Source organism: Apodemus sylvaticus, chromosome X (assembly GCF_947179515.1).
Source record: "Apodemus sylvaticus chromosome X, mApoSyl1.1, whole genome shotgun sequence".
In the NCBI taxonomy this organism is placed as follows: Eukaryota; Metazoa; Chordata; class Mammalia; order Rodentia; family Muridae; genus Apodemus; species Apodemus sylvaticus.
Window position 1 is genome coordinate 929,200 of NC_067495.1, and position 13,132 is coordinate 942,331.

General features: G+C 36.1%; 1 protein-coding gene across 7 annotated transcripts in view; it reads right to left on the reverse strand.

Moving 5' to 3' along the window:
- Positions 1–681: 681 nt before the first annotated feature.
- Positions 682–13,132, reverse strand: part of Znf81 (zinc finger protein 81) — a 64,414-nt gene continuing 51,963 nt past the window's right edge. For all 7 annotated transcript variants that reach the window (XM_052171238.1, XM_052171241.1, XM_052171239.1 and 4 more), the window contains 2 exons: positions 11,726–11,821; positions 682–5,542 (listed from right to left, as the gene is read on the reverse strand). In XM_052171238.1, the coding sequence (XP_052027198.1) occupies positions 3,843–5,542; positions 11,726–11,821 (1,796 nt within the window). In that variant the 3' untranslated portion in view covers positions 682–3,842. The remainder of the gene's footprint in view (positions 5,543–11,725; positions 11,822–13,132) is intronic.

The following is a 13,132-nucleotide window of genomic DNA, read 5'->3' on the forward strand; positions in this document are numbered from 1 at the left end:
ACTGGTATGCCATTTGGGTTCCAGTTGATTCCAGATATAGTCAAATTAGAATTTGTCCACAAACAACTCCCCATGGAAAAACTCCTGCCACTGCACACTACCTGCCCCACTCACCATGTACAGTGTATGTGTGTCTCTATTAGGCAATATGCACCCCCATGCCCCACCAACTATGAAAGAAACTTCAGGCCTCACTCCTCATATGGAGCATGTTTCCTGTCCACCTCAGTCCTCTGAGCCCACTTGCTCTTCACTTTTGTGTGAGAAAACAACCCAGTGTTCATATGAGACAAGCCCCTGATGTGTCAATTAGTTGGGGTTGTGGAGAGCTGCAGGCTAGTGTGGCAGTCATCATGCTAGAGAAGAGTGGAAGCAGCACCTGCTGTGTGCTAAGCCTGGTGGCAAGTGCCATGTGGAGAAGCAGAACTCAGTGGCTGTCAACAAGGACACATACCCCAAACTCACAAGAGGAATGTAAGGCAGGAGCTAAGCCTCAAGGATTGTAGGGCAACTACACAGATGCAACCCTACATATAGAATGTCAAGTAAGCTCAGTGATGGGAAATTCCTAAAACTAGGTGGAAGACTGTAACTGCCTGCAGTTCCATCGAATGGGTTACCTGGAAGAGAAGCTAGGGATGTATGGGAAGGCAGCAAAAAGAGACGACGACCAAGACAACATTGCTGTTCAGGGTCTCAAAGTTTAATGAAGAACTCCACAAATACATAGGCAGGGGAAAAGGCTGGAAGCTTCTCAGCAGAACCAGTTCAGTTGCTCCACAGGTGGCTAGTGTTTCTCAGGAAACTGCAGGTCCTTGGAGAACAATAGGCTTCACCATGGTCTGAGAACTCCACCCTAGGTGGAGGGGATTATGGCTGATACAGGAGTTCTGGCTCAAAGGCTGGGAGAGGAACTTCACATTGGCCCTGCCAGTTGGCATGGCACCTCAATAAGGCTCTCTACAGAAGACATTTGTTGACATCACTGATAAAGCAGTAGTCACAGAAAAGCGATGTAATTATATTTTATGGCATTTTATCACTGCTGCAAGACTAGGAGAAGTAAAGTTTCATGATTTGTATGCATTGAAATTTTGTCTGTGTCCAGTTAACTGCAAGGTTTTTTCTCTTATCCTAAGCTGACTTTCATTTTTTCTGTCATACAGAGATTTTTTACTCTTTCAAAATCTTATGTTTCTCATACACAAATACACCTTCTGGACAAGCACCAAAAACACAGCTACAGTTCATTACCATTATTGTGTGAAATTCAGAGTTCTGTCATCTTTCCGAGAGAGTTGGGAGAATATAATCTGTAGTTAGATAACTGTACATTAATTATTTAATATTTTAATTATGTGTATGAGTGTCTGCATAGTTATATATGAACATGACTGCAGGTACCATGGATGCCAAAGTTCCCTTGGAACTGGAGTTACAGGCAGTTGTGAGCAGACATGGGTGTTGGAATGTTAAATATTATGTTTGGGTCTTCCTTCTAAGACCTTCATTTCCCATAAGGAAGGATTCATGTTTACTACTATTTTAGCAAATAGCTCATATCCTTCTTGTAGATGCTAGTTTAGGTAGGGCAGTCCAGACAACTTTAATTTTGAATTATTTCAGTCACTTTAAAAGCAATCTTGAGGTAATTTCAAAGATAAAGCACTCTTTAGTTTTCTATGGATCTGCTTTGAGCTAGCTCATGTCCCAAATGCCATATCAGTGAATCTTTATGGTAAGCTTCTCTTTATTTAGAACAGTTTCTCAAGTTGCCATGGTCTGAATGCTCACTAATTTAGCACCAATGCAATACTCTATACATTGTAATAAAGACTTAAATAGACACATCAATGACTGACCTTTAGGACAGTTTATACCTTGAGGATATTTTGATACTACTAGGTGATTACCTATGTAATCCTTTGATACTAATTACTAGGTGATTGCCTATGTAAAACAGTTATTTCTTAAATACTCAAGTATTTTTAGTATTCCTTTTGATTCTGTTTGCCAGTTAGAACAGCTATTTCTTGAATTCATCTCTCTTTTCTGCACTTTATTATATGCAGCTAAAAGCAGCAAAGTGATACTTATATTATTCTCTCAGAAATTTCCTAAGTCAGATACAAAAGTTCAACTGGCAGGTTCTTTATGTTCTTACAGAACATTTTGGGTGTTTTCCCATTTTTCACTTACTAAATAATGTGGGCTACATTTTACTAAGTTTTTCTCATTCTGGTCTCCACCACCTGATTCCCAGGACCAAAGCCAATACCACATTATGGTAGGATATAATATCCTTTTGTGTCTTACTTAGCATTTGCTATGCAACAAACCAATCCAATATGCTGCTGTTTAAAATGGTGGTTATTTACCTCACAATGTCAGTTTGGCTGGGATAATTGATATGGCTGTTCTGAGCAGGAGTGTCTTGGATAGGACTAGAAATCTAATAAGGCCTCATTCCTATATCTAAGAGTTGGCAAGCTATTTGGCCAATCAGATTTCAGCTGAGCTGGCTTGCTTTGCTCTATGTGGCTTTCTTAATCTTCCAGTAGTGTGATCTGAGACTTTTCACACAGAAATCTCAGGATTCCAAAGAGCAGCTAGAAAGAGTAAACTTTGAGGCAGGCTTTCACATAACTCAAGCCCCTTTTAAAATCTCTTTCATAAGGCCCTCTGGCCAAAGCCAGTCATAGTCAAATTCAAAAGTCAAGGAGCAGCAAGAAGCTACTTCTTAACAAAAATATAACAGAGTAACACTACAAAAGGGCATTCATAAAAAGTGCCTAACTGGGAAACAAAGGGTAGAAAAGATAATAGGAGAGATTGATTAATGGAGACAATATCACTGATAGACTAAAGGAATAAGTTCTGGTGTGCAATTACATAAAAGGTAATTGGCAACATGCAGTTCAAAATAGCCACAGGAGATTATTTCAAATCATTTCATCATGCAAAATTGATAAGTATTTGAGATAATAGATAATGTTAAGTAATTTGAGCTGACCTATACACATATGCAAACACAGCAAAACATCACACTGTAGCCCATAAAAATTCAGAATACTTACAAATAAAATGAATTGAACACATTAAAATCAAAGACATTTGCTCTTCTGTTTAATAAAAAGGGAAACCTAGGAGAAAATACTATACACACACATCTGTGGCTACTGTACTTTTACCAAATTAAAGAAGTAAGACTATTTCATGTTCAGCATAATGAGTAACAGGATCATTTTATGTTACCATATAAAATTATATCTGCAGATGTGTATATATATAAAATCAAAATAACCTTTTCACTTGTGGATACACTTGAAATATTCAGTCACAAAAAAATTTGATATACACAATCATTCTAATTTTGAAAAGGAACTTATATTCTTCCTGTTACACAGTATATTTCACCACAAAAAAAGCTACAGAACTGAGAATTTTAGACATCAAATACATTATTTTGTTGCTTTATCATTCATTTTGATGTTACTTTTAACTACTTAATTACTGAAACTTGCATAATTTCTTTCTAAAAAAGAATTTGGTAACAATTTGCTTTGTAATACTTCCTATAGAAAGACATTTCTTAATGTATCAAACTAACATTTTCCCAATATGTATTCTGCTTTGTGAGGCCATGCAAATATAAAAATCCCCCCTTTCCAATGTATTCTTAAAGGGTCTTTTCAAAACAACTTTTCTCATCTCAGGTGATATAGCTGGAAGTTTTGTACAGGGTATTTACACAAAGTCTATCTTAGATGAATCTTATAATGTACACTTAGATTTGATTTCTACCATGAGGCTGTCTTTGTTTTGATGAAGCAGTGTTACTTTCAGGCATGACTACTTCTATGCATACTTAGAACTGATTTCTGAGTAAAGCCCTTCCCACATTCACTACATTTATAGGGTTTATCCCCAGTGTGAACTGTCTGGTGTTTATTGAAATTAGACCTGTCAGTGAAGGCTTTCCCACATTCTGCACATATATATGGTTTCTCTCCTGTATGGATTCGCTGGTGTACTTTGAGATGTGGTTTCTTGAAGAAGGATTTCTCACAGTCAGGACATTTATAAGGTTTCTCCATAGTGTGGCTTTTCTGGTGTGTAATTAGCTGTGACTTCTGGATGAAGGCCCTCCCACAATTGGCACAAACATGGGGCTTTTCCCCAGTATGAATGAACTGGTGTTTATTGAAATTTGACCTGTCAGCGAAGGCCTTCCCACATTCAGCACATATGTAAGATTTCTCTCCAGTATGAGACTTTTGGTGAGTATTGAGGTTTGACCTATTGGTGAAAGCCTTCCCACACTCAGTGCATATATAGGGTTTTTCTCCAGTGTGAATTCGCTTATGCATCTGAAGTTGGGACTTAGAAGGGAAGGATTTTCCACAGTCACTGCATTCATAAGGCTTTTCTCCAGTATGAATTCTTTGATGTGCAATCAAGTGTGCTTTCTGGATGAAAGCCTGCCCACATTTAGTACATACATAAGATCTCTCTCCTGTGTGAATTCTCTGATGCATTCGGAGTGTTGACTTTTGGGTAAAGGCTTTCCCACACTCATTACATTTGTGATGTCTCTCCCCAGTATGGATTTTCTGGTGTGTAGTGAGGGATGAACTCAAAGAGAAGTCTTTCCCATATTCATTACATGGATTGAGTTTTTCTCCAGTATGAGTTGTTTGATGCCTAAATAGAGAAGGCAGCTGAGAAAATGATTCTCCACATTCACTGCACTTGTACAGTTTTTCTCTAATGTAAGTTTCCTCATGCATCTTTAATTCAGAATTCTGAATGAATGCCTTCCCAAATTGAGTACATATGTATAATTGTTCATCTCCGTGAAATCTCTGATACATACTGAGTAGTGGCGTCTGTGTAAAATCATTTATGCATTTGCAAAGTTCATCATGTTTTTCCACATTGTGAATTCTAGGAGTGAAGATATGTGATTTGGGGGTGGGGATCCTTCCAAATGCATCACATGCTTTTAGATTTTCCCCAATAGGAAATATCATACTTTGTCTACATGTATGCTTGATTCTGATGACTTTTCCATTCTGACTACTTTCATAGAATTCTGTTCCCATATGTGGATTTTCAAGGTTAGTATAAGAAGTACTGTGGACAAAACCTTGCCTGTGGCTTATTATTCTGTCAAAATTCTTTGTTGCTTTGTTTTTATTATGAATATGAAAGTCTAAATTATGCTTAAAATGCTTTCCAAATGAGTCTTTTATATGGAGTCTTTTCTGTGAAGTAACAACATTTGTTTTGAAGTTTACATGCTTTCCAATATCTGTACATTCATAATCTCTCTTAGTATTCAATATTTCCTTACGGAAAGCAGCATGATTCAAAGGGTAGAACTGTTTTCCCTGGTATCTTTTCATCCATTCAGCATCTTGCCACATTTCTTCTAAGACGGAATACAACAAATCATCTCTTGAATCTTCATCCACTGTTTCGCCATAAATTGTAGTAGCTTTTTCAGAAATTCTTTTTTCTGAGTTATTAAACTTCTCACCTAAAAGAAAAATACAAAACTTGACATAAAGAATAGATTGTATAAGATTAAAATCTATATGTATATATGTGTATTCTAAGTCAAACTCATAAAAATAAATAACTCTGATGAAAATGGTGACAGAAAATACATACAGAGCACTTATTATGTGGCAATCTTTATTGATACTTTATGCTATTCTAGCTTCCAAGTCTAAATCCTCACTCATCTCATTCTTTTATCTTGCCTAACTTTTTTATTAATTGCTGGCCTAAAACTCATTATATAGACAAGGTTGGCTTCAAACTTGAATGGAAACTGCTGGGATTTAAGTGTGTGCCTCTCATCTTATTAGCAACAATATCAAATTAATATCATAAAATAAAGTAACCATTATATCTACATGAGTAAGTACTGTAGCCCTAATTTCAGGAACAATAAATAGATGTCTATATTCTATTTCTATATCACAGATATAATTGTTTCTCTCATTACACACAACATACATACACACACACACACACACACACACAAACATATACACACAACATAAGCCAGATAAGCTATTACATATATCCAGATAAGCTATTACATATATACATATATTTATCAAAACAGATAGGCCATATGTGGAAGAGAATGATAAGGATGTCCAGTCAAACCACCTTTCTGAGCCTCCTTTGAAGATTGGTATTCCCATGTAACAGTGTTCTCATCAATTGAATTGGAAAGAAAATTATAGGCACACTTTCAAACTAGAGCACTGGAATCTTAGATATTTTGTCCCCAGGCCCACTTTTGCCTCTCTGCCTACTAAATCTGGACTTGGCAGCAACAAAGGTTCAAATGTGCAGGTGTCAAAAAAAATTCTAAGAGATTGAATAATATACTGTAAAAAAAAAAAAAACCTAAGGATTCCTGAATAAATGTGAATATCAAAGTTTTCTAATAGTAGAAAAGAATGGGATGGGGGTTATCGGAGGGGTAATGTGGAAAGGGGATACCATTTGAAATGTAAATAAAGCAAATATCTAACAAAAAATTTGACAGCAAAAGAATAAAATAATTTAGAACTTTAAGGGATCGAGACCATGTTGTGTATTAGAATTGGGTAAGATTCAATGAGATACCATTTTTACCAGAATTGTATGATTACATATATCATGTACTTAAAACAGACATTTAAAAAAAGAGAAGAATAAAGGGCAGTGGTGGTGCACGCCTGTAATCCCAGCACTTGGGAGACAGGCAGGCGGATTTCTGAGTTCAAAGACAGACTGGTCTACAGAGTAAGTTCCAGGACAGCCAGAGCTACACAGAGAAACCCTGTCTCAAAAACAAAACAAAACAAAACAGTGGAACAAAATCATTGCATATTTAAATAAATGTATCTTTTTGTTTGTTTGCTGTTTTGTTTTCTATTTGGTGATTTGTTTTATTCTTGAGAGAGTGTTTGCCTGGCTGGTCTGGAATTCACTATGTAGACCAGTTTGGTTTCAAACATGTGATCCTCCTGCCTCTGTCTCCAAGGTAGTAGGAATATACACATGCACCACTACACCTGGCTTATGTTTGTGTTTGTTTTTCAAGATATTGTCTCATGCAGTCTATCTTGGCCTCAAACTCATAATATGTATCTGAGGTTGGCTTTGAACTTCTAATCCTTCTAGCACTGCCTTCTAAGTTCTGGGATTATATGTACCACATGTATACCGTGTACCACTATATCTAGCCAATCACTGTATTTTATTACCTCTTTATTACTACAAATTGGCTTTAACAAAATTCAAGTATTACTCTCTTCCAGAAAAGGTATAATATGTTTCCATTGCTACAGAATACATGAAACATGTTATATTCTTAATAAATAATTTAAATTGAAGCATTATACCACTGAGCTATTTAATAAGGAATTTTAGACACTGAGAATGCTAAGACATCAAATCCAAATTTCTCTTTTCCACATACACATTTTATCAAAAACTTTATACCCTATTCTTATTTTGTTACATTATGTTATATTCCATGAATGTTTCCCTTCATGCATTGTCTGTTCACTACATGCATGGCTGGTACCTGCAGCAGCGTAAGTGGAATTAGAGCTTCAGGAACTGGAGTTATAAATGTTAGAAGATGCCATATGGGTGCTGGAAATTGAACCCAGGTACTCTGGAAGAGTAGGCAGTGCTCTTCACTACTAATCCATGTCTAGCCTCCTCATTCCTCTATTTTTTCCCAAGACAAGCTTTCTCTGTGTAGGCCTGGCTGTCCTGGAATTTGTTCTGTAGACCAGGCTGGCCTCAAACTGACTATCCTTCTATTTTTATTTTTAATTTTTTCCTCATAATCTGGCTCTAATTTTTTCTGGAGCCATTAGTCCTGAATTCATAGACATGTCTTAGAAGTAATCTACTTTTCCCTTGGTAATCCCAGGCAAGATTTAGACAATAGGTACCAATGCTCCTAGGGAAAAAGACTGTCCTCACAATGAAAACTCTTACAATTGCCCCCAACTCGAAGAATTTTATAAACTGTATATAAAAACACATATCAGGCGAGAAAAAATAGCAATTCATGTAAGTACATTCTATTAATCAATCATAAAATGCCTATAAAATCCAGTTTATTATCAAATTAATGAATACACTCAGGAAGTCTTTCTCCATGGAGTCTACTTAGCATCTTCTATTATGAAATTATCCTTTGTTTCCAACAATAATCAAAGTTCTCTTACATTCAGTAGCATTTTCTGAAACAAAAGATATTAATCCTTATCCCTCACAACTTTAATTAATTTAAATATTTTCTGTATTCATGGCAGTTATGAGAGTGAAATATTAACTCTTATATTCAGAAACTTACAAAATTATAAGGAATGAAAGCCCTTGAAGTATGATGAGAAGAGAAAGGCTCTCATCATTTACAGTAAATGAGAGCACTCCATGGAAGAGTTGGTCATCTAAACACAAAATGAAAATATCTATAGCCTGAATAGACAAATATAAAATGATGAAATGCCCATGTGCATAGAAATAATTTGTGTATGGTAAGCATTGAAGACAGATGAAATATTTGAAGAAAACATGAAGTAAGGAAAGCTATACAAGTAACATTTTTAAACTGGTAATAGTGGCCATGAAGTAGATGAAACAGAGAAAAGTGTAACTGGTTATGGGTTATATAATACAGACTAACTGGAAATTTATTTCATAAAGCTAATGCCAATGATAAATGCAATATCTTACAGAATAAGATGTGATAGTTGCATTTAAGATGAAATAACATCTTCCAGCTGCCATTTGCACCAGGGAGTCAGGAGGCTCCACAGCCTTCTGTGCACAGTCTACCAGAGAAGAGTGATCTCCCAGTAGGACTTTCACTTCTGAGTGTGGAGGTGAGATCTCCACCTTCTCTCCAATATCTCTCTGGATGAGAACAGATAGGAGCACACAGGGCATACGATCAGTGGAGCAACTGTGACAAGAGCCTTCCAGGCGCCATTTAAGCCAGGGAGCTAGACAGCTCTACAGCCTTCTATGCACAGACCCTTCCAGAAGAGAGTTGGTCTCCCAGGAGTACAGACACAGGCTTACAGGCCCACAGGAGGGACAAGCTCCAGCCAGAGACAGCAAGACCAACTAACACCAGAGATAACCAGATGGCAAAAGGCAAGAACAAGAGCCCTACCAACAGAAACCAAGGCTACTTGGCAACATCAGAACCCAGTTCTCCCACCACAGCAAGTCCCGGATACCCCAACACACCAGAAAAGTAAGAGTTGGATTTAAAATTGCATCTCATGATGCTAATACAGGGCTTCAAGAAAGACTTAAACAACTCCCTTAAAGAAATACAGGAGAACATCGGTCAACAGGCAGAAGCCCTTAAAAAAGAAACACAAAAATCCCTTAAAGAATTACAGGAAAACACAACAGGCGAAGGAAATGATCAAAACCACCCAGGATCTAAAAATAGAAGTAGAAACAATGAAGAAATCACAAAGGGAGACAACTGTGGAGATAGAAAACCTTGGAAAGAAATCAGGAGTCACGGATGCATCACCACCATAATACAAGAGATAGAAGAAAGAAATGCATGTGCTAAAGATGACATAGAAAAGATTGACTCAACGGTCAAAGAAAATGCAAAATACAAAAATTGCCTAACCCAAAACATCCAGGAAATCCAGGACACAATGAGAAGACCAAACCTAAAGATAATAGGTATAGAAGAGAGTGAAGATTTACAACTTAAAGGGCCAGTAAATATCTTCCCTAACCTAAAGAAAGAGATGCCCATGATCATACAAGAAGCCTACAGAACTCCAAACAGACTGGACCAGAACAGAAAGTCTGAAAATAGATGAATAACACCAACACAAGGAGGGAAACTACACCCTAGACAAAGGAAAAAAGTAATCTTCTTCCAACAAACCCAAAAGAAAGTAACCACACAAACATAAAAATAACAGGAAGCAACAATCACTATTCCTTAATATCTCTTAACATCAATCAACTCAATTCCCCAATAAAAAGACGTAGACTACCACAAATATTTTTCATGTAAATCTTTAATTTTATCAGAAAATGTTTGTAATTCCCCTTTCAATTAATTTAGTAGTATTTTTTATGTCTACCATTTTATCTGTATTACTTTCCATGATAATTTTCAATTTTTACATGTTTTCTATATATTTCTTCAATTTTGTCAAAAATATTTTCCAAGTAAATCGTCAATTTTATCAGAAAATGTTTATAATTTCACATTTAGGTCAACTTAGAAATCAACTTAGAAATATTTTTAGGCCTACAATTTTATCTGTATAATTTTCCATGATAATCTTCAATTTTAACATGTTTTTCTATTTATTTCTTCAATTTTATCAGAAATACTTTGCTGGTAAATCTTTGATTTTATCAGAAAATGTTTTTAATTCCATTTTCAATCATCTTAGAAATATTTTATGTCTACCATTTCACTCTTTAATTTTCCATGAAAACTGTCAATTTTAACATGTTATTGTATATTTTTCTATAATTTTATCAGAAATATTTTCCATGTAAATCTTCAATTTTATCATAAAATGTTTCTACTTCCTTTTTCAATTAATTTAGCAATGTGTTTTATGTCTACCATTTTGCTTTTTAATTTTCCATGAAAATTGTCAATTTTAATGTTTTTGTATATATTTCTTCAATTGTCAGAAATATTTACATATAAATCTTCAATTTTATCAGAAAATGTTTATAATTCTACTTTCAATCAACTTATAAATATTTTTATGCCTACCATTTTATCTGTGTAATTTTCCATGATAGTCTTCAATTTTACCATGTTATTCTATATTTTTCTATAATTTTATCAGAAATATTTTCCATGTAAATCTTCAATTTTATCATAAAATGTTTTTACTTCATTTTTCAATAAAAAATGAACAATTTTAAGGTAATACTTAGAATAGAAAGCATGGAAAACTGTAGGTGACAGTTGAGTATCTTAAAGTGAGAGGATAAAATGAAGAGTTTTAGTAAAGATACTAAGAACGGGAAAAAGATGATCCTACCTATTTTCAAAGAAAGCAAATGGGTGTGATAATAAGCTAGAGGCCGAGTTGTGATCTCAGTGATGAAGCATTAAAATGTGATAGGAGGAGGGCTGCAGAGATGGCTCAGTGCTTAAGAGAACTGACTGCTCTTCCAGAGATCCTGAGTTCAATTCCCAACAACCATACGGTGGCTCACAACCATTTGTAATAGGATCTGATGCCCTGTCCTGGTGTGTTTGAAGAGAGCGTCAGTATACTCGTATACAGTAAGTAAGTATGTAAATAAATACATACATACATACATACATACATACATACATACATACATAAATCTGATTTATGAAAAAAAGGAAAAAGGAAAAGAAATGTGCTAGGAAAAAAATATCCAAGGAAGCAAGATCCATAGAGAAGAGGCCTGGCCTACAATCCAGAGTGTGGAAATGGGGGCAGAAAGGCGCTATCCCTGGAGGAAAGTTAAGTAAAGAAGACAGTTTATAACAGCATCTGAAATAATAGGAGAAGAAAATTCAGTTCCTAAGAGCTGGGTAAAACAGTTTCTAAAATCTTAAAGGAGAGCAACAATGACAGCATTTTCAAGGTAGTAGCATCTCAGGGAGTGGGGGTTTCCACAGACCTCTACCTAGGTCACACTCACTTACCTGAATAGCTCTGGTATGGGACTCCTTCCTCCAATATCCATGGTTCCTCTCCTTGCTCCAACTTGAAGATGACTTCTGGTTTGGGAACTTTAAACCCTATTCAGAGAACATGATAGAGAACTAGATCCAGATAATTGTTTTCTATTTGTTATTTGAGAGAGTTAAGTATATAGTTATACCTTAGTGCTACTACTGATACAGCAGCACAGCTCTCACCTTAAAAAGGATAAGAGAGGAGAGCTTATTTTGGTACATGAACTGGGAACACAGATTCAAGTCACTTCAAATTCCATGTTCCAACATGGCAACAGTTTTTAAAGTAACAGAACAAATAAGATTTCAGGTCAAGATATTGGTACCTAGGCTATAACAAAGTGGGGAAGCCTCTGCTAGAGGTTTCAGATGCTGATGACATTATTAGCCTTGGTGGAAGCTAGCTTCCTATAAAGTTAATAATTCCAAAAGTTTTCACCAAACAATCACAATACAGAGTGGACACAGTTCAGTTCAGACAGAGAGGTGGAAAATGATGAGCTATTAATACTGTTAAAGATAGCTCAAGAAAAACCATAATTATGCTTTGGACTTAACAATATTCCAACCTCTTCACAATCACTTAAGTTCTAAGCAGTCTTACAAAAGGGAAGGTGTAAGATGTGGTTCTTTCTTGAAACTTTGGTTCACATTACTATGCCCAATGATTTAAGAAAAAAAAAAAAAACTACGCTGGGTGTTGGTGGCACACGCCTGTAATCCTAGCACTCTGGGAGGCAGAGGCAGGCAGATTTCTGAGTTCGAGGCCAGCCTGGTCTACAGAGTGAGTTCCAGGACAGCCAGGGCTACACAGAGAAACCCTGTCTTGAAAAAACCAAATCCAAAAAACAAAAAACAAAAAACAAACAAACAAAAAAACTATAACCACAAAATGCAAGTAGGAGCACTTATGACCCAGACCCTTTAAATGGCATCGTAGAGTACTCCTTGAATAAAATTTGAATCAGGGTCTTCTGAAGTCACGGCCCAACTAGGCTTCCACTTCTATGCTTCCTTGTCCATCTTCACGACACTCAATTTTGGCAAGGATTCCATTGCAACAACAATTTAGGCAGAACCCCCATTACCTCAACTCCCACTCAGCCACCCTGTGCAGGGGATCTACATTTAAGACAGCAATGACTCCCACCTGAAGTTCCAGACTACACATCTTTTCAATACGTTTGCACTGTTCTTTCATGAAATTTGTGTATTGTGTCTATACATGCAACACACACACACACACACACACACATACACACCAGATTTCCTTATTCATTTTACTTCTCGGGAGAATCCTAATACAGATTTTGGTGCCAAAAGCTATTTCAGAGTGAAAGAATCTTCAGATCATCAGGAAGGGTTTTTCCTGAA